Genomic DNA, 22,609 nt, shown 5'->3' with positions numbered 1-22,609 from the left:
TAGACCAAACGGCCCAATAGAAAACGATGATCAGCTGTTTCAACAAACACGGCGGTCGGTGTTTTGCCGACGGTAGCAGGGATACGTCCAGCAACCCCTCAAGGTGAATGAAATTTGCATAATCCCTTCTTATTTCATAAGATGACGAGTGCCTGGAGGCCCCACCCACATCTTGGAGAGTCAGTGAATGAAAGGGTGTGGTAGACAAGGCATGACAGTTAATGATGAGGCTGTAATTTCGATGAAGAGTGGAGCGGGAGACTTACCGGGAGAAGAAAAAGCCGTCTATTTTTGCAAGCCATGCTGCAGGTCATGTTACTGAACTTTTTCAGTGCTGCCTTATTTTCATATACCTTTCTTTGAGTTTATTTCATTAGCTTGCACTTTTTTGCCATTTCATGTGAAATTTTGTGGTATATTGTATGGCAGATTGGTCGAGGATAAGAACATCTCTCTCGCTTCAGGCAAAAAGCTCAGCATATTTGGATTATTGCCATTACCGGTGTTTGACTTTGCATTCAGTGAATAGTTCCTCTCATTGATATCTCTAAGGTTATAAGATGAACGGTAAAGTGTTGTTAAGGTGTTACTAGAGTGAGAAAATAAGAATATAAGGGGGGTAATTGTTGCATTAAGGAAGAATTACAATATGCAATTAATGCACAAATAGGTCAAGGTGAATTTTAACAAAAGGGTAGAACGTAGAGAGTGAGAGAGAGATATAGAGATAATAAAGCATTGATTGATGTTACGAGCCATAGCCGTATCTGATTTCGATAACTTTGAGGGGTTTTATCATAAAAGGGTGCCTTTGAGACAGATGATTCGTTCCTCATTTCTGCAGACTGTAGAACCAGCAGAGATGAATTCTTACAAGAGCTCACGTCAGATGAATAGGGTAGGTTTTAGGTGCATTTCCGGTTATAGGTAAGGTTAAGCTGGAATGCAAATGGTAACAAACTCCCCTGCCAAATTATTAATTGAAGAATTTGGAAAAATGATGAGCTCACGCATGAACTCGGTTCTACCTGTTTCTGAACCTGCAGAATTAACGAACAGGTCATACATCCATTGATATTCTCATTTTGTGAAGGGAGTCTAGTATAAGGGAAAAGTAATGAAAAATGAATAATGTACTTTATGGGCATTCCTATATTTATTAATATACAAATGAGAATAATTTGTTTCGATTTGAAATATTGTATTTTAATTTTTTCACATTCAGTTGGACTAAGTTTTTAAATATTTCTTTTGTTTTTCTAACCAAACCTAGATACAAGGAACGAAAGTCCAAATATAAAAGCATATTCAGAATTATTCGAAGTAAAACAAATAATTTGTATTTTCTTCATTGTAAGTCTGTAAACAAAGGGTAACCCATATGATATTGTGACAAAAATGTTTCTTTCCTTTGATTTATGTTTTAAAAATGCTCATGTTATGCACTTCGTACAGGAGGATGATGTGTTGTTTCGTTGTGGGCATAAGAGAAAAAGGTGAGTGTTGTATTCCTGGAAACCAGAATAAGGGATTGGAGGACATTCTTTCATGTATGAGCTTTTTTCACAGAGGAAATTATTGTTTCCAGATTGATGATGTACCATCAACAACATTATAACCTTCTTGTTCATTGTGTGCACTTGATCATGGTGAAGGACAGATGTGTCTCGTGCATATTCTTTTTAACACGGAGATATTTAACATTTGTTAAGACACACAGTCGTAAAGCGGTTTAGACCATAAACTATTGAAGAACAATGTTATCCTCATACTGTATGTGGTAGATATGAGCATATCATGGTGATGAACACTCATGACTCATACATGATGACAGTTGCACATATTGAAACTCATTGCATGATTGGAGAACAATATTGTAATGTACCCATTTAGTTATTCATCAAGACTATCTTTAGATATTGATTGATTTTGTTTTGCACTTATGTTTTACAACAAAATATGGTGTTGATTAATGTAAATACTGGGAATCATTTGCAAAATCAACAGAACCCAGGAAAACCTTACTGAACCTCCACTGTAGCAGAGATTTATCATGATTTTCTGCATTCTGCCTGAAATATGCTAGACACACCCATGCTTGAGAATTTGGCCCGATGCTGGTAAGTGTCAATAGACACACTGCTACCATATTTGCCATTGCCCACCATCATCCTAAGCAGCTATTCTATGTGGTCTCCAGCAGCAAACTACATTAATGTTAGGATATTTATGCTGCAAACCGTACTTGCTAGTGGACATTAGGTAAGGCTTTCATAGTTTGATTTTTAAAACGTTTGACATACTTTTACATTGGCTTACTCCACATTTTGCCTCATTCATAACCTTAACCATTATTGTTTTATTCAATATTGTTAAATACAATATATAGTGCTCAAAATCATTATTGTCATCAGTATGCCACATTTCTCATGCAAAAACAAAATCACTCATTATCCAATAGTTTTGATGCATGACTGTGTAAACCAGTCAACAATGTGACAAGCTGTACCTACATACAGGAACACCTTTTTGCTCTTTTTTTTTTTTTTCTATAGTAGCCACTGCCCTATATTCAGCTGAGTAAAATTGTTTTCTCTTTAAAGTTATAATGTTTTTCTGGGTTATGGTTGGATTCGGTCAGTTTTGTTTGTTAACCCCCACATATTCTTTCTCCTTTGAAGCCATGCCTCCTTTGCTAAGATTTCTTTATTTTAGGGACCTGAAATCAGAAATACCTGTGATTACTTGATGTATTTCCATTCCACCACAGTTTATAGTATAGTAACTGAAATATTTAAAAGTCACATATGATTCTCATATAATGTTTTGCTATATATTTGATTTATTGGAATTGGTTAAACAATTAACCTTAAGTATTGGCTCTTTTATTAGTATGGAGGCATTCTTGTAAACAGTCACTTTCTACATATCTTGGTAATTGGATGATAAGTTCCATGGCACCCCTGGAAGATCACTCCCCTTTACTCTTATGAGTGAAGAATCAGTAATATAGATTTAGCGACAAGGAAAGATTTATTTGATAAGAAGCCTAGAAAAATAACCAAGAGTTATAACTAAATTGGCAAAGGTTCCTCATTACTACTTTTTTGTGAAAAAGATTTCTTCATAAGGTAATTTACTGCTGTTAGATATAGAAAATTTATGTGAAGTTGCTCAGGTCATACTATAGTTTTTCATTTTTGGCTTTCCTGAAATTTTTTTAAGTTAAATGGTCATCATCCAGGTGCATGCTTCAGCACAGTGTGCCTGAAGAAATATGTAGTTGCTTTATATTTGTTCCGTTGGTAATTATTGACATTTCACCTATGTCCAGATTTTTCAGGATGTTTTCACATTTGTTGGTTTCTACTATGCAGTGTTTTTTGTTCATGAGTGGAGTTTATTAATATTATTATTTTATTTATTTTACTTGATTGCCATCTCCTGCATCAGTAAGATGGCACCAAGAAACAGACGAAGAATGACCCATCCACTCATACACACACACACACATGTATTGGAAAGGATCACAATTTTGTTTGTGATCAAGATATTCCTATGAGTCCACTGGGAAAATGAAATACATAAAAGTGCACTTGGGAACTTATCGTGTTTCATTTTCCCCATGGTCTCATTGGAACACACACACGAAAAGTGAATTGGAACGATGTGGTATACTGGGGTCGACATGCTGTCAATGGATTCAACCAGGGCATGTGAAGCGTCTGGGGTAAACCATGGAAAGTTCTGTGGGGCCTGGATGTGGAAAGGGAGCTGTGGTTTCGGGGCATTAGTACATGACAGCTAGAGACTGAGTGTGAACGAATGTGGCCTTTGTTGTCTTTTCCTAGTGCTACCTTGTGCACATGAGGGGGGAGGGGGTTGTTATTTTATGTGTGGCGGGGTGGCGATTGGAATGAATAAAGGCAGACAGTATGTATTATGTACATGTGTATATATGTATATGTCTGTGTGTGTATATATATGTATACGTTGAGATGTATAGATATGTATATTTGCGTGTGTGGACGTGTAGGTATATGCATGTGTATGTGGGTGGGTTGGGCCATTCTTTCGTCTGTTCCTTTGTGCTACCTCGCTAACGCAGGAGACAGTGACAAAGCAAAATAGATAAATGAATAAATGTATAATATATAATTTTTTTTTCATACATATTTGCCATTTCCCGTGCTAGAGGTAGTGTTAAGAACAGAGGACTGAGCCTAAGAGGGAATATCCTCACTTGGCAGGATTTCCAGCCCCTGCTCCTTCCTCTTTTAGTCACTTTCTTTTACATGTGGGGAGTATGTGGGAAGTATTCTTTCTCCCCTATTCCCTGGGATAACATAACATAAATACATATACATACTTACACATAGACATGCACCTATATACACATATAAATATTCATACTTGCTTGCCCTCAATCCATTCCTGGCACCACCCCATCCAATAGAAAACAGCATCATTGCCCCCACTCCAGTGTGATAGTATCAGGAAAACAGACAAAAAAGGCCACATTCATTCACACTCAGTCTCTAGTTTTCATGTGTAATGCACCAAAACTGCAACTCCCTATCCACATCCTTGCACCACAGACCTTTCCATGGTTTACTCCACATGTTTCACATTCCCAGGTTTAGTCCATTGACAGCATGTTGACCCCGGTATGCCACATTTTTCTAATTCACTCTTATTTCTTGCACACCTCTCACCCTCCTGTATATTCAGGCCCTGATCACTCAAAATCTTCACTCCATCCTTCCACCTCTAATTTGGTCTCCTGCTTCTTGTTCCCTCTACCTCTGACACATATATCCTCTTTGTCAACCTTTCCTTACCCATTCTCTCCATATTATGATTCTCTCCATATTATGATTCTCTCCATATTATCCTTGAGGATAGGGGAGAAAGAATACTTCCCATGCATTCCCCACGTGTCGTAGAAGGCGACTAAAGGGGACAGGCACGGGGGGCTGGAAACCCTCCTATCCTTGTATTTTAACTTTCTAAATGGGGATATTATCATTATTATTATTAGTTATTATTATTATTATATTTATTTATTTTGCTTTGTCGCTGTCTCCCGCGTTAGTGAGGTAGTGCAAGGAAACAGACAAAAGAATGGCCCAGCCCACCCACATACACGTATACACATACACGTCCACACACGCAAATATACATATCTCTACATCTCAACATATACATATATATATACCCACACAGACATATACATACATACACATGTACATAATTCATACTGTCTGCCTTTATTCATTCCCATCGCCACCCCGCCACACATGAATAGAGAAAGAATACTTCCCACGCATTCCTCATGTGTCATAGAAGGCGACTAAAGGGGACAGGAGTGGGGGGGGGGGGCTGGAAACCCTTCCCTCCTTGTATTTTAACTTTCTAAAAGGGGAACAGATTATTATTATTATTTTTTTTTTTTCATGCTATTCACCATTTCCCACATCAGCGAGGTAGCGTTAAGAACAGAGGACTGGGCCTTTGGGGGAATATCCTCACCTGGCCCCCTTCTCTGTTCCTCCTTTTGGAAAATTAAAGAAAAAAAAAAAAAGAGAGGGGAGGATTTCCAGCCACCCGCTCCCTCCCCTTTTAGTCGCCTTCTAAGACACTTAGGGAATACGTGAGAAGTATTCTTTCTCCCCTATCCCCAGGGATTATTATTATTATTATTATTATTATTATTATTATTATTATCGTTATTATTATTAAAGCATGTTACCGGAAGACACCATTTTTTACTACTTTTTCCTTGCGATTGGTCAAATGGCTTATGCTTCCTCTCTCTTTCTCTATCATCCCCCTATAGTAGAGTTCCTTTTATGGATCCCTATATGAAATAGTTCAAATCTGTTTTCTATTTTCGTATGACCTTTACTTCAGTTGTCTTTAAAAAGGTTATACATGGTATGCTTAAGTGAGAATTTCATAAGTTATACATGGATGGCAACAGGGTCGGATTGGATAGTGGACCAGAACTTATGGTGAAATGATGTGGCCCCAATTGAGCACCCAGGCCAAGAATTTTTTATACCAAAATAACTTCACCCAAATGCGAAGTTGGTATTGATAATGTATAGTCATGCTGGGGAAAACTGTCACTTATTTTGAATTGATTGAAAGTGATGCAAGTTGGAAATGCTGTTAGAGAGTTGTTTCATTGAACATTTGGAACCAAAACAAGCCATTTACTGTAAGATATTGAAAAAGTTCATAAGTGAGAAATGTAAATGAAGAAATTGGATAAAGTAGGGCTTGTTAAGTATACTTGATGAATATGTCTTGGTATTATTGGGACCAAAAAAAAAAAGAAAAAAACAGGGATGAGTATGTTTATGGGTGTTGTGAAGTGGACTATTAATTAGGTGTGTTTAGTTATTCATGAACAGCTGTTCTTTGAATGAAAGCTAATTCTTTTTTAATACTATTTTAACATCACTATGTGTGTACCCTACACTTCAGGGTATTATTGCATATTACGTTTCCATCACATGGAAAATTGGTTTTTAACATTGCTTTATATCCCCATCAGTAAATCAGTTGTATTGTTAATGTATTTAATGTTTTCTGTTTCAGAATATTGCTTCTATTGGAGTGTGTTGATTTGACAGTGAATAACCAAGATGGCAACATCAAGTAAGTGAACTTACCAACCCATTTTGTTGAATAAGTTGTTGTGTCCAGTTTCCTGTAGAAACCTGTTTCTAGAAATCAGTGTTTTGAGAATGTTTTATACTAATATGTGATTGATTTTCTTTTTCCAAACAGTTGTCCTGTAAGCACACAGGTGTATTTATTATTGGAGTGCAGGATTCCAAAACTTAAGACTCAGAAAAAGAGTAAAAACAGGTCAAGCATAAAAAGAGGTATTTGATATGAGTAACAAAATGAGAAAGTTGTTACAACAGGGATGTCACCACAGCTTTACTAACATGGCCAAATGTAGCTGGAATGAATGTTCTAGGATTATTCTTGGAAGCCACAGCAGTTAGGTATGTTTAAAGTTTGAAAATTTGTTCAAGAATCATCAAAGAAGTTCATAAATATTTAAGGATGACTGTATCTCGTTTCTTAAAGGAATGAGCACAGTATAAAGCACTGATATAATTAAGAGAGAGTGAGAATGCTTAGGCTGGAAGTAAACTGATTCACACAAAGAATATTTTATCTCTGTATCTTATGTCAATAAACAGAAGTGCTATAGCTCTGTATCTGATGTCAATAAGCAGAAGTGACTAACTCTTTGCAGATTCAGATAACGACCCCGTATTTACACACTGGTCCTCGTTAAACATGAGAACTGAATTATTGAATTCAGCTGACAATCTCAACCATCCAACATTAGGTCTCAATATGTTTAGGATTATTGAATTCTTAAACTCAGCTGACAACCCTATACCCCAATTAACCCCCAAACTAAAGTTTTAAACAAGCAGTAGAGCTCGGTAGTACTTGGCTGGTATCACATACTATTGTATCTCTTTAGTAGCTCAATATTGTATTTCTTGCTGACTACCATAATGTGATAAAGTATCACATTAGTTGATGATGTCATATGACATAGGCAGGGTGTTTTTCCAGCTCAGGTTGATTGGTAAAATTTTGAATTAGTGAAATCAATTGAGCTTTATAGCTGATGTTTCCATGTCTTGAATCATTATCTTGTGCCCCCAGCAGTGATTAAACCATGCAATACTCGGCAAGCTGCTGTGTCAAGGGTGGGCCATTTTGATAGCTGTTTCTTTCCCTGCACCTCGAAGCTATGGAACTCTACCGTTTCATGTCTTTCCCAATGACTGTGTTCTTGTTTTTTCCACTTCCTCTGAAATCCATAAATCCTTCTCTCTTGTTCATCACTTTTATTAACCTCTCTATATTTTAGTTAAAGCCCAGCCTTGATGTGCACTTTTGTCTTTGACTGGAACCTCCAGTGTAAAAAAGAATGATACCTTCTTAAGCTTATTAAGCTAGTGTCTGTAACCTTAAACTTCGAAGCTACTGTTTGCATATGGCAAGTCATCATCATATTAGACTAGGGTTGGTTTATCATAGGCCTCATTAGCACAGCAACACTGAATCCCAAAGATTTTGCAGAATGTCATTAGAGAACAATCTTAGCAGACTAATGAGTGCTAGAGGATGTTGACATTATCTGTGTATAATTGTTCTTATGACTTACGAGTTTGCAACAATTATATGTTCTGTGAATAGAACCCATTTGGAGCCCAGCTGGCCTTATAGTCAAATATTAAATGATCTGACACCTGGTTTCATTATTTTGAGGGCCACTACTGGTTAAGCCAGAAAATATACCTTTCAAATGATACTTTTGCTTTGTTAGGATTATCAAGCTTGTGTACTTTTGATAACACATGGGTATTTGTTTTCAACAGAATTACGCCTGGCTCTCATCCAGATGGCAGTAGGAGAGACCAAAAGCAAAAATGTTGCTCGTGCTGTGCAGTTGATAAAGGAAGCTGCAGGTGGAGGTGCTCAGTTGGTTGCTCTCCCTGAGTGCTTTAACTCACCATATGGCATAAGTAAGGATCCTGATGAGATTTTTTTATTTATATTTCATATTTACTGCTTGCTTAGACATATGAATTATGACTTCCATATTGAACATGCCTTCATTATTTTGTCAGGAAGCAATAGTTTTAATGGGTTACAAACTGTTTTGTGAATTATTTCAGATTTTTTCCCGAAATATGCTGAGACAATCCCTGGTGAAAGCACTGATGCCCTTGGTGTTGCAGCAAAAAAGTTTGGAGTTTATGTTGTTGGTGGGTCCATACCTGAACTTGAAGGAGATAAGGTCTACAACACTTGCACAGTTTGGGGACCCCATGGAGACATGATTGCTAAGCACAGAAAAGTAAGCTAAAGTTGGTTTTAGAATGTGTTATTTTAGATAGGTAGCAGTAGTGGCCTTTGCCTGTTTTTATTTTTAATTTTTTTCCAGTTTTTCAGCAAGGAAGAGAAAGATATGCTTTAAATTATATGACAGTACTGCTAACTGGTGAGATGTGTAAACTGTGGATATTATTATTTACAAACTGGATGAATGTAATTTGGGAAGAAGAGAAATTTGTAAAACTAACAGCCAGTGTAAATTTTAGCAGAGTTCATGTCATACTGATATGAATCTTTTGATTTAAGAGGGTTAGTGATAGGCTTGAAGGTAGAGTGAGGTAGGTGGATAATATATTTTTGGACCAGAAAACCATGAAAATTTTTTCACATACCAGTGAGTTGGTAGATTTATTTTAGACATAAAATGAAAATCCAATGAACTGGACTGGAGTATATGAAGGGAAGAGTAGAATACTTTTAAGACTTTTTTTTCTCTCATGTTTTATTTTTTCTGGGAGGCTGTATAATTACTTTCCAAAAGGAGGAATAAAGGACATAGCCAAGCCAGGATTTTTTTGTAAGCTTAATCATGTGTTCTTAGAACTGTCTTGCTAAAGTGGGAATTGGTGAAGATGTTTGAACAATTACTATAACTATTCTTTTTGTTATTATTATTATTTATTTATTATACTTAGTTGCTGTCTCCCGCGTTAGTGAGGTAGCGCAAGGAAACAGACAAAAGAATGGCCCAACCCACCCACATACACATGGATATACATAAACGCCCACACACGCACATATACATAACTATACATTTCAATGTATACATACATGTACATACCCAGACATATACATATATACACACGTACATATTCATACTTGCTGCCTTCATCCATTCCTGTTGCCACCCCGCCACACATGAAATGGCAGCCCCCTTCCCCCGCGTGTGCGCAAGATAGCGCTAGGGAAAGACTACAAAGCCCACATTCGTTCACACTCATTTTTTGTATTCATATTTATATGTGTATATGTTGACATGTATATGTATGTGTATTGGCGTTTATGTATATATATATATATATATATATATATATGTTTTCTAAATTGTTTCTTACATTTTTCATATGTATATATATGTATGTGTGTGTGAGTGTGTGTGTGTGTGTGTATATATATGTATATTATCCCTGGGGATAGGGGTGAAAGAATACTTCCCACGTATTCCTCGCGTGTCGTAGAAAGCGACTAGAGGGGACGGGAGCGGGGGGCCGGAAATCCTCCCCTCCTTGTATTAACTTTCTAAAATGGGAAACAGAAGAAGGAGTCACGCGGGGAGTGCTCATCCTCCTCGTAGGCTCAGAGTGGGGTGCCTAAATGTGTGTGGATGTAACCAAGATGTGAAAAAAGGAGAGATAGGTAGTATGTTTGAGGAAAGGAACCTGGATGTTTTGGCTCTGAGTGAAACGAAGCTCAAGGGTAAAGGGGAAGAGTGGTTTGGAAATGTCTGGGGAGTGAAGTCAGGGGTTAGTGAGAGGACAAGAGCAAGGGAAGGAGTAGCAATACTCCTAAAACAGGAGTTGTGGGAGTATGTGATAGAATGTAAGAAAATAAATTCCCGATTAATATGGGTAAAATTGAAAGTTGATGGAGAGAGGTGGGTGATTATTGGTGCATATGCACCTGGGCATGAGAAGAAAGATCATGAGAGGCAAGTGTTTTGGGAGCAGCTAAATGAGTGTGTTAGCGGTTTTGATGCACGAGACCGGGTTATAGTGATGGGTGATTTGAATGCAAAGGTGAGTAATGTGGCAGTTGAGGGAATAATTGGTATGCATGGGGTGTTCAGTGTTGTAAATGGAAATGGTGAAGAGCTTGTAGATTTATGTGCTGAAAAAGGACTGATGATTGGGAATACCTGGTTTAAAAAGCGAGATATACATAAGTATACTTATGTAAGTAGGAGAGATGGCCAGAGAGCGTTACTGGATTACGTGTTAATTGACAGGCGTGCGAAAGAGAGACTTTTGGATGTCAATGTGCTGAGAGGTGCAACTGGAGGGATGTCTGATCATTATCTTGTGGAGGCTAAGGTGAAGATTAGTATGGGTTTTCAGAAAAGAAGAGTGAATGTTGGGGTGAAGAAGGTGGTGAGAGTAAGTGAGCTTGGGAAGGAGACCTGTGTGAAGAAGTATCAGGAGAGACTGTGTACAGAATGGAAAAAGGTGAGAACAATGGAAGTAAGGGGAGTGGGGGAGGAATGGGATGTATTTAGGGAATCAGTGATGGATTGCGCAAAAGATGCTTGTGGCATGAGAAGAGTGGGAGGTGGGCTGTTTAGAAAGGGTAGTGAGTGGTGGGATGAAGGAGTAAGAGTATTAGTGAAAGAGAAGAGAGAGGCATTTGGACGATTTTTGCAGGGAAAAAATGCAATTGAGTGGGAGAAGTATAAAAGAAAGAGACAGGAGGTCAAGAGAAAGGTGCAAGAGGTGAAAAAAAGGGCAAATGAGAGTTGGGGTGAGAGACTATCAGTAAATTTTAGGGAGAATAAAAAGATGTTCTGGAAGGAGGTAAATAGGGTGCGTAAGACAAGGGAGCAAATGGGAACTTCAGTGAAGGGCGTAAATGGGGAGGTGATAACAAGTAGTGGTGATGTGAGAAGGAGATGGAATGAGTATTTTGAAGGTTTGTTGAATGTGTCTGATGACAGAGTGGCAGATATAGGGTGTTTGGGTCGAGGTGGTGTGCAAAGTGAGAGGGTTAGGGAAAATGATTTGGTAAACAGAGAAGAGGTAGTAAAAGCTTTGCGGAAGATGAAAGCCGGCAAGGCAGCAGGTTTGGATGGTATTGCAGTGGAATTTATTAAAAAAGGGGGTGACTGTATTGTTGACTGGTTGGTAAGGTTATTTAATGTATGTATGACTCATGGTGAGGTGCCTGAGGATTGGCGGAATGCGTGCATAGTGCCATTGTACAAAGGCAAAGGGGATAAGAGTGAGTGCTCAAATTACAGTGGTATAAGTTTGTTGAGTATTCCTGGTAAATTATATGGGAGGGTATTGATTGAGAGGGTGAAGGCATGTACAGAGCATCAGATTGGGGAAGAGCAGTGTGGTTTCAGAAGTGGGAGAGGATGTGTGGATCAGGTGTTTGCTTTGAAGAATGTATGTGAGAAATACTTAGAAAAGCAAATGGATTTGTATGTAGCATTTATGGATCTGGAGAAGGCATATGATAGAGTTGATAGAGATGCTCTGTGGAAGGTATTAAGAATATATGGTGTGGGAGGCAAGTTGTTAGAAGCAGTGAAAAGTTTTTATCGAGGATGTAAGGCATGTGTACGTGTAGGAAGAGAGGAAAGTGATTGGTTCTCAGTGAATGTAGGTTTGCGGCAGGGGTGTGTGATGTCTCCATGGTTGTTTAATTTGTTTATGGATGGGGTTGTTAGGGAGGTGAATGCAAGAGTCTTGGAAAGAGGGGCAAGTATGAGGTCTGTTGGGGATGAGAGAGCTTGGGAAGTGAGTCAGTTGTTGTTCGCTGATGATACAGCGCTGGTGGCGGATTCATGTGAGAAACTGCAGAAGCTGGTGACGGAGTTTGGTAAAGTGTGTGGAAGAAGAAAGTTAAGAGTAAATGTGAATAAGAGCAAGGTTATTAGGTACAGTAGGGTTGAGGGTCAAGTCAATTGGGAGGTGAGTTTGAATGGAGAAAAACTGGAGGAAGTGAAGTGTTTTAGATATCTGGGAGTGGATCTGTCAGCGGATGGAACCATGGAAGCGGAAGTGGATCATAGGGTGGGGGAGGGGGCGAAAATTTTGGGAGCCTTGAAAAATGTGTGGAAGTCGAGAACATTATCCCGGAAAGCAAAAATGGGTATGTTTGAAGGAATAGTAGTTCCAACAATGTTGTATGGTTGCGAGGCGTGGGCTATGGATAGAGTTGTGCGCAGGAGGATGGATGTGCTGGAAATGAGATGTTTGAGGACAATGTGTGGTGTGAGGTGGTTTGATCGAGTAAGTAACGTAAGGGTAAGAGAGATGTGTGGAAATAAAAAGAGCGTGGTTGAGAGAGCAGAAGAGGGTGTTTTGAAATGGTTTGGGATATATATATATATATATATATATATGTGTGTGTATGTGGGTGGATAGGCCATTCTTCATCTGTTTCCTGGCACTCCCTCGCTGACACAGGAAAAAGCAATTAAGTATAATGAATGAATAATACTATGTTTATTATACTATATCTAGAACTCATGTAGATTCAAAACTCCCCTGAGAAGTTTCCTGTTAACTTTACCATATTTCTTCTCAAAATCCTTAACTGTTTGAAGTACACACCTTGCTTAGACACAGTTATGTGGTACGCACTCCCACTTATCTTCTAGTATAGAAGCTGACTTAAACTTCTTTTGCAGATTCATTTGTTTGACATCAATGTGCCTGGCGGTATAGCATTCCGAGAGTCTGATAGTCTTTCTCCTGGAAATCAGTTAACAACATTTGATTTGCCACACTGTAAGGTTGGGATAGGCATCTGTTATGATATAAGATTTGCTGAACTGGCACAAATCTACAGTCAAATGGGTAAGCTCTACTACTATTTGCATTTTGTTTGAAGAAAAAGTATATATTAGAATGCAGTCATAGTCACTGAATTTGTTATTGCATTAAAGAAAGGGGATTGCTAATAGTGTAAGTATATAAAAGTGGATTACTGATTAAAAGACCAATAATTTCAAAGGTGATATTAGTCAGGAGGAAGGATTGTGAAAGACAGTATAAGTTTAGAAGGAGTTAGCTCTCTTTATTTATGTTAAATGAATACATAGCATTGAAGGACAGTCATATATGATGCATGTACTTTTTCATTTTCATTTCCCTGTTTTCCATTTATCACATCCTTTCTTTTGGATAGGGTGTAAGGTGTTATTGTTCCCAGGAGCATTCAACATGACCACAGGCCCAGTCCACTGGGAGCTGTTGCAGAGAGGACGTGCTCTTGACAATCAGGTATTCAATAATTTTTTTTTTTTTTTTTTTTTTTTACATGTACTTGTATTTTATGGTGGATATATTGTTTTGCTGTTAACTCGATTTTCATGATAACATTAGGAGCCAAGTGGTTAGAGGTAGAAATCTTGGATGTAGCATAATGTTTTCATATTAGGAAGCAAGTCATTTGTGAGAGTATCAGTATCTGATTAATATGTTTTAATCAGTTTGTTTTGATAGTTATGCATTAGTACAGTAGGGGTCTAGCTGCCAGGTGTTAGCAGAGGTAGTTTGAATCCTCACCTTATATTGTGTGTAGACAATACAGATCTTTGTTTTGCTGCAGATGTCCCTGTTTCTAAGAGAAACAGGGATATCTGCAGCAAAACTATGTAAAGAAGAAAGTTGAGGAGGGGAATGCAGACAAGTACTCCCAAATCTCTGACTTGCTTAACTTCCTAGATTTTTTTCTGTAGGGCTTCAGTATATAGGCACTGCAGTAGTGCTGCTACCCCAAGACTAATGTGTTCAAATTTCTCTTCATGAAATTACATCAAATTCTCACCAGCCCATCTGTTGATATAATCTAGTTCTCTTTGAAGTTTTCTTGATCTTCCTCACTCTCTCTTACTTTATTTACTTGTGTGATCTGCAGTACATATAACTATGCTCTCATCTGCTTTCTTATCTGTGTCTGAGGTAGTAGGAAGGAGTTAGAATTTTTGCAATTTACAATCAAATATGCTTATGAAAAATTTCCATGAAACATAAGTAACTATAGATTATCGTGAAAACTACAGAAAATGACAAAGAAGAATGAAGCTTAAAAGACATGACATAAGGAGAAGGCAAGACAGTATATAGGAGGAATGGATGTAGGAAAAATGATTGCTAAATTTTAAAATGATTGCTAAAATTGTACTGGCTCGAGTGAAATAGCATAGTGGGAAAGGCTGTAGGGTAAAATGATTTGTGAACAATATTGTTGAAAGTTGTTGGAGAGGGGATAAAGTTACAGAGGTGAAATAACTTATTTATGTACATTTACAATGGGAATTATTTTTTTACACAGTATTTGGAGTTTGCATGAAAAAATACCATCTTTGGGTGAATAGGCAGTTGTATAATGTAAGGTTACATTATTTCACTCCTAACAGGAATTCTTACCAGTAGCTAAACTTAATTTACCTCTTATTTTTAGCTGTATGTTGGAACCATCTCTCCTGCACGTGATACATCAGCTTCTTACATAGCTTGGGGTCATTCCTCAATAATCAACCCCTGGGGAGAAGTTATTGCCACCTCTGAGAAGATGAGGCTATTATTTATGCTGATTTAGGTAAGCATGATATATTTTTAAGAACTCCCTGTCGTCAAGAAAACATGTTTGGTGTAACCACAGAATTTAAAATTAATTATTTTCCATCGGTACAGTACCTTAAATCACAAGAACCTTCTGGATTTAGTGATGAAGAATGCAAATGATTTTTTTGGTCAAAAACACATCTAATATAGTTGCAATGAAAAGAATAGGTAGACTGCAGAGGAGATGGATAGATGCAAGGAGTGGATTAAAGCTAGAAGTAGACAAAATCAAATAGAATGTATTGAAAAAGCATCGTACAGAATTATGCAAGACCTTTGCAGGTGCATACAAAATTATACAAAACCCTTGCAGCTGGAGAAGCTTAGATATTTTGCTAGTGGTTACTCCACAAGTGAAAGTCACCTTTGGCCAGGCTGTATCATCATCTATTGATGAAAGGGAGTACAGTCTCATTGATAATCTTCTCATTCCAAAGGAGTCCAATATTTACCTGTTATTGAAAGTAGTGCATCCTTGAATCTGTAGAGTGCTTGGAAAAGGTGGTCTTAGGGACATCATAGGTTAGAAATAAATGAAAGTGAAATTTAAAGTTTAGCAAGGAGTGAATACAGAAATGTTTGAAAGAGAATTGGTCATTTGACTGATAATAGATCCAGATTTATAACTGAAATGTATATAGCAGCAGAAAATAACAGTAAAACTAACAGCATATGTGATTAGCGTTGCACCAGCATTGCTTCTCTAAGTACGTCCCATTCCTCATCCACTTGAATATCCTTATATACTGTCACCTTTCACCATTCTTCACTCAATCTCGTCTGGTATCTTTTCACACAAGCCTCTTTTCCTCTGCAGAATTTTGTCTTCAGTGCTCTTTGATAACTCCTATCCCAAGTCAACTGGTTCAGCAGTTATCTGTTAATTTTTTTTAGTTCACATTCCTACACAGGAGCGATGTTGATGAGTATGGGCAAGGTAGTCAATTCTTATTCATGAAATCAGATGTGAGAGCCCTATTTGATTCCGAATGCTGATTGGTTGTTGGCTCCTGACAAAAACTGCACCAATTTAGGAAATTTTGCAGATGTTGGTTTGCGTCAGGGCAATGTCAGTTGGCTAAACAAGTATTTGTCCCTATTTGCTTCGTGAAGATGGTTCCTGCAGTAGTGGTAGTTATTTTCACTACTTTGCAATTGCTTCTGCTTTGGCAGTAAAGGTCCAACCCCTTTTTGTTTGAGTTAATGTACGGAGCATGACAAGAAGGCTTAAAAAAGTCCACAGGCTAGAATATCCATAGTGAGCCTGCAACAGATGCATGGTTGGGTGCAGGTTTTTTTTAGAGAAATACATTTTTAAGGAAAATCTTATCTTCCTTTTTTTTTTCAGTGAAGTTTATCTTTATATGATACTTTCCTGTGATTTTTGTTTGTGAATGTGTTAAGGATCAGTTGATTTGAGATTTTTTCCAGTCCACCCTGCCTGTTGCAGTTGTAATAATTTGTTCTAGTTTCCAGTTAGCCTCCTTGTTACATAGATATTTGAATACATCATAATTTCATGCTTCCTGCAGCAGAAATTTGTTTCTTTTTAATCAAAACATATCTATTTGTTTGGACTGAAAAATGAAGAGAATAGAGATGAAATTATAGAAGTTTATGAAGAAAACATTGTGAAATAAAGGTTGTCATATTGTGTTCAAAGGGAATCAGATTGTTGGATCTCTTGAGTAAATAAGAATAGAAAATATGAGCTTTCATGTAAGATGAGGTGAGGACATGTTCTTATTCCTTCCCGAGGCACTAACTTTTTATGTGCTAAGTATTGTCCAGTTATAAGAATTTTAAGATTTTTTTTTTTTTCCCTTTACATAGTGATTTTTTCCCCTTTGTAACAGATCTTGACTATGTGGACAAGGTGCGTCAGATGATCCCACTTCGTAACCAGAGGAGGAATGATTTGTATGAAATTAACATTAAGTAATACTTGGGTTATAAGTAGTAGTGTCCTTTTAGTAAAGAGAAAAAAACTAACAATTTGCATTATAAATGTTGACAACTTTTTTAACAACATATACTGTGAGCGCTTTGCCAATTTTTATCTTTTAGTGGTAACTAATTTGCATAATTACACTTGAAAATTCTGATTTGTGTAAAATACTGCCTATTTTTTTTTTTTTTTTTTTTTTCATCATATGGCATGGAATTTAACACTGAATTATAATGACTACTAATGTTCCTCTTTTTCTTGAAGGACATCTATTTACATGATAGAATGGCTACTTATAACAGGCATTAGAATGCTGTTTCTTGATATAAGTATTAACTAGTTTTTTACTGTTTTTGATTGGCTATGAGGATTTACTTTTTGAAAAATGAAACTAGATTTTCACATTTTTATTCAGGTATTATCTGTTTATACTTTTTTGCTGTAAGATCCTAAGCATTTTACCCCTAAAGTTCATATTTACACATATTTGAGACTTAAGTCTTTCAACTCAGTTTTTAGCTATTTGTTTCACTTATGCAGAGTAGAGTGAAATGCGCTTGCATGGACATTCATAGTTAAAACTATACTTTTAAGAGTTCATTATGAAAATTTTTTTTTCAGTGAGTAGAGTTCCAAGTAAAGTTTTGCCGTTACAAAGTTTATGACACATTAATACATGCATAGTAATTACTTCAGGCTTGTAAAAGATTGCTGTTACATTTTACAGTATAAAGAAATGGGAAATTATATATGATTTTATGGATGGCACTTTGAATGAAATATTCAAAGTTTTATTCGTTAAGATCTAAAATGTTTCATATTACCAGTGCATTGTACTCTTCCATGAACACATGATGGATGAGGGATTTATTATACATACTTTTACTGATATACTTTATTTGTAATAATGGGATGTTTGAATAGGAATTCCTGTGATGTTGGTGCTTAAGGTTTTTTTCTAACTTGTTTTGGTAAGTATGATTTAATCATGAATATGTAATTTCTAGAAATTTAATGACTATCATTGTACTAGTACCAAGTTTAAATTATCCATATACCCAGCAGTACACCATCACTTATCCAGTGGTTTTGGTTTTAGACTTAGAATACATCCAACCAGACCTTTGAGGAAATGCCCTTTCCAATCAGATTAGATTTTTATTGTATCATTTGACTTGCAGTAGTTAAGTTGTGGTCATCCCATTAGTCTCCATGACTTGGGGATTTTCTTTTCAGAAACAATTACATAAACTGGAAATTATTTTTCTAAATCAGACGCATGTTTACAGTATTATAATTGGTGCTCCCCTATCAGGCACATTGTAGGATTAATTTAAATCTTACTTAGATCTGGTTTGCCTCAAGCTAGCACAGCAATACCTAATGGGTTACTATATACTTTCATTTGAGTTGTGCTCTCTGCTTTCAAAACCCTATACAAACCAGAAAAATAAGCATTATTTGAGGGACCTCATTGAAAATACAATTTTTTTTTTTAAGAAAACATTATGATTATCCTAGACCCAGTATGATACTTGTGTTTTGTAATGCAACACCTGTAATGAATATCTAATCTTTCTTAATTTCCATTTTATTAAAGTCGAAAGTTTAGCACATAAAACATATGATTTTATGACCATTATGCAACTTTCTTTATTAGAATCATAGATTGAAAACCTTATATATTAAAGATGTCTTGCAGAAGCATACCAGCATTTTTAGTTCAACAGGTAATAAACAGTTACTTATCATATGGCATATATACTGTCAATTAGGACAAAGTGATTTTTTTTTTTCTAACCCCACAAAATCATTAAGAAGAATGTGGTCAACACATCTGCCAAATGTAGAGTATCTCCAATAGGGTCGACTTATTGAACAACCTTTTTAAAGATAAATGGTCATGGATTGTGCGTAAACAGTCCTAAAAGTTCAGGGATATCTCTAGATCATTATCAAGGCATGACAACTTTAAAGCACAAGCCTTAGCGTAACTCTTAGTGTTATATAAGACTAGCTGACTCAGGTACACAATTAGGCAGATCCCAGTGTATGTTTAAAATTAAAGATGCTTCAACTAGTGTTTTGGGCCTCATTATGTTTTAAGGGTTTTGATAACATCCTTACTACATGCATATTTGAACATGATTACCACAAAGCTTCAACATCCAATAGGGTTATGTTCTTGAACAACGTGTCACAAGTTGAATTCATTGTAAGTTGAACCACTGAAACTCATGTTTAAAGATGAGTGATGTGCCTAACCAGATTTTCTCTAACGGAAACAACTTAGCTTACCAACCTTATACAGAAACACTATGTCATGACATAAATTAGATAATATGTAAAGAAAATTTGGTGAAAAAAGAATTGTACTGATATATGGTGAGAGGGTTTTAGGTGCTGCTTGAGTGGGATCAATTGTACTTAGTATTACTGGGAAGGAGAGGAGGAGATAAAGGTTATCTTTGTGACCACAAGAATTATCTGATGCAACAAATGTTGCTAAATCACATATAATAGATGATATAAACAGACTTATAGGGATTAGAGTTTGTGGTGGTGGCGAAATAGAATGAGGTCGACTAGAAGGGACAGGGAAGATGTGAGGCTTGTCGTCTTCACCCCCAGAATCTTTTGATTCAAAAGTTTTTTCAGCTGGAAGATATCCAGACTTATTGAAATGCCCTAACTAACTGTGGATTCCATAAATACTGAGTAGCAATGAACACAAATAAATGCATTTTGTCAGTTGGCAGGATACAAATCAAATAGTGGTTTGACATGACATAATTTGAATTTGCTTGATATACAAATATCTCATATTATGTTGTTCTGCTTTACTTTTGAAAGAAGAATGTTCTTTTAGACATGAGAATTTCATGGATGAAATAAATTAGTTTTTCTGAGCTATTGCAAGTCAAAGCACAGTATCATACTTTAATATTATGTACATTTATTCTGAAATGTCATATGTTAGAAATATCACAACTCAAAAAGTCATAACTCAAAGCCTTGTATTCGAGAAGTCTCGAAATTTTTTGCTTTTCCTTCTATAACCAGAAGTCTCAGAAAGTGCTTGATATTTCTGTTCAAAACAAAAATATACATAATCCCAAGGGCTACTCCTCTTCATCATTAACCCTAGTAAGAAGTGCTGTGACCTTTATAGGTTTTACAGAATATTATTTCTAAAGCTCAGGACAGTGTTTTTGGTAATATTGTTTGAAACTCCACACTCTCCACATTCTTCCACCTGATATACTAATTAATCCATACTAGTTATGAATTGAAGGAGTGACAGAAGTCTACCTCTTTGAAGCTGTAATTGCTAAAAATTAGCATCAGACAGCATTCTTTATAGGCTAGATATCAGATAAATGATAATTTGAAAAGCACATAGAGTGAAAGGATTTCTGCAAGTTTCTCCTGATGCACCAAATCCTATTCCTTCTTAAGACTGACATTCCCAAGCCTATAAGGATCTAAAGTGCAAGGACTCAATTATGTTCCATCTTTACTATGAATCCAGACTGCTTGTAATGTTTTAAGGCTTCCTGGCCAGTTTTCTGTGAGCTGCAGGAGCCTCATAAGGACAGAAGGTACTCCTGGGTTCAGAAGGGAAGGTAAGGCAAGGAAATCTTTCCCCCCTGTGTTTCTCTTTAAAAGGAGGAACAGATGAAAGAGCCGAATGAGAAATTTTTTCCTCTGTAGCTCGGTCCTTTCTTTTGGATGCTACCACCTATGTGGGAAATAGCAAATGATTATGAAAATAATAGATTTTATCAACAAATGAAAATAGCATACTGAAAATTCAAATACTTGGTAGTCAGTACTATCCAGTTTGTGCACCAGAGTAGAAAAACCACACGAAATTCATAAACTCTCGACATCTTCAGCCATCCACACCTTTAATGCAAAAAATTTCAAAATTCCCTCACTCCTTCAACTTGGCTGCACCTTTCCCATATTTCAGAGGAATGGAGCATTAGCAGGCAACACCTGCACACCTGCAATAGGCAGCCATTTACCTGGGATATTCTCCAGTAGTTGAAGAAATTGTGTTGCTCATCAGCCAGTTTCAGTTTATTACATAGAAGAGAGCTTCATCAGGGCTTGATAGCTGAGGTAAATGTCATTTATTGCAGACTGACTAAAATGGTTTGCTATCAGTTATTTAGACATACTTGTTGTCGTCATTCATGTGGACCATTAACTTTTGAAACTTCCAGAATATTACATTACTAATTAACCTGGCTGTGCAGCTGTTCTTTATGGTGGTCACCATATCCCTGAAGCCAGCACTGTCACTTTAGAATTGACATTAAGGCACTCAATGGCTACTTTTTGGGCTTCTTGCACAAAGGTATCCTAATAGCTCAATAGTGTGGAGTACATCAAATGAGTGTGAGACTGTCACTACACACTTCTGAGTTCATACTCCATCTTTAAGCCTCTCAGGATTAGCTATATTTTTCTAGTAACATATTTGTGGAGAAAACAAATATGGGAATTCCTGTGATAATGATGCATCAGAGTAATTTTTTTAACAACTGTGCTTTTTATAAATTCATACTTCAGAGTTTTGGGATTTATATATGTCAGCAGTCTGTATATTGGCAACAATTGTATTGTTCAGAAAAATAAATCATAAAAATGTATAAAAATTTTATTTAGAGTTTATTTCCAATGCATGTCCTTGATATGAGTACATTTATATTGGGCCATAAGTGAACATATTGGTGTTTAGGGATACACTGGATAGTCTGTCCAGCTTGACAATGAAAGTTTTAAGTATCTGGTATACATACGGTCAGATAGTTTGTGTTATGCATCTTGATTGTTGAAAATTTCCACATAACTGAATGATTTTATATAGAAGGAATAAGTGACGAAAATGAGGCTGTAATTTTTCATGTTTATTGTGAAAATTAGTTTTTAAGTCGGTGAACTGGTTTGAGCCAGAATTTTTTACCCCATGTTGAATATCAGGAGAAATAATAGGAATTAGTGTATTTCAGTGATCACCCCATTGTCATTTATAATGAAACCAGCTCATAACCCTTGGTTATAAAATGGGGAGGATAAGGCAAAAATCTTAAGCTAAAGATCCCATTTGTCAATTAATGTACTGATGTTACACTAGGGAACCTAGTTCAAAAGTTTTCTCCCAGAGGAGGTCTGTGCAGAACTCTCTGAGTGTTAATTAATAGAACCTTGCTAGAGCTTTGATTGTCCTCACAACACTTATGGTTGCTGTTGTACTGCTCAACTTTTGAGTGGCAGTAGTGGAGGCAAAGACAGCCACAGAGGCCTAAGTTCCTCTGCCCCCAACTAGTGTGCTAATGACACTTTAGTGAAATTGAGTTAGAGGGTGTCTACCCAGAGGGATTTATTTGATATAGTACTTTATGGTATTGTTGAT

The 22,609-nt window shown here is 36.6% G+C and overlaps 1 protein-coding gene across 1 annotated transcript; it reads left to right on the top strand.

The window, feature by feature from the left end:
* Window positions 1–14: 14 nt before the first annotated feature.
* On the top strand, window positions 15–21,856 carry LOC139760303 (omega-amidase NIT2). The gene is given in 9 exon segments (XM_071683285.1): window positions 15–103; window positions 6,607–6,666; window positions 8,424–8,570; window positions 8,724–8,905; window positions 13,295–13,463; window positions 13,795–13,889; window positions 15,073–15,178; window positions 15,181–15,210; window positions 17,093–21,856. Coding segments are annotated over 8 exon segments (828 nt in total). The 5' UTR covers window positions 15–103; window positions 6,607–6,653; the 3' UTR covers window positions 17,179–21,856.
* The last annotated feature ends 753 nt before the right edge of the window (window positions 21,857–22,609 follow it).

The sequence above is a fragment of the Panulirus ornatus genome, chromosome 36, assembly GCF_036320965.1.
Source record: "Panulirus ornatus isolate Po-2019 chromosome 36, ASM3632096v1, whole genome shotgun sequence".
Classification (NCBI taxonomy): Eukaryota; Metazoa; Arthropoda; class Malacostraca; order Decapoda; family Palinuridae; genus Panulirus; species Panulirus ornatus.
The sequence above is the reverse complement of the archived record's forward strand: the minus strand, read 5'-3'. Positions and strand labels throughout refer to the sequence as shown.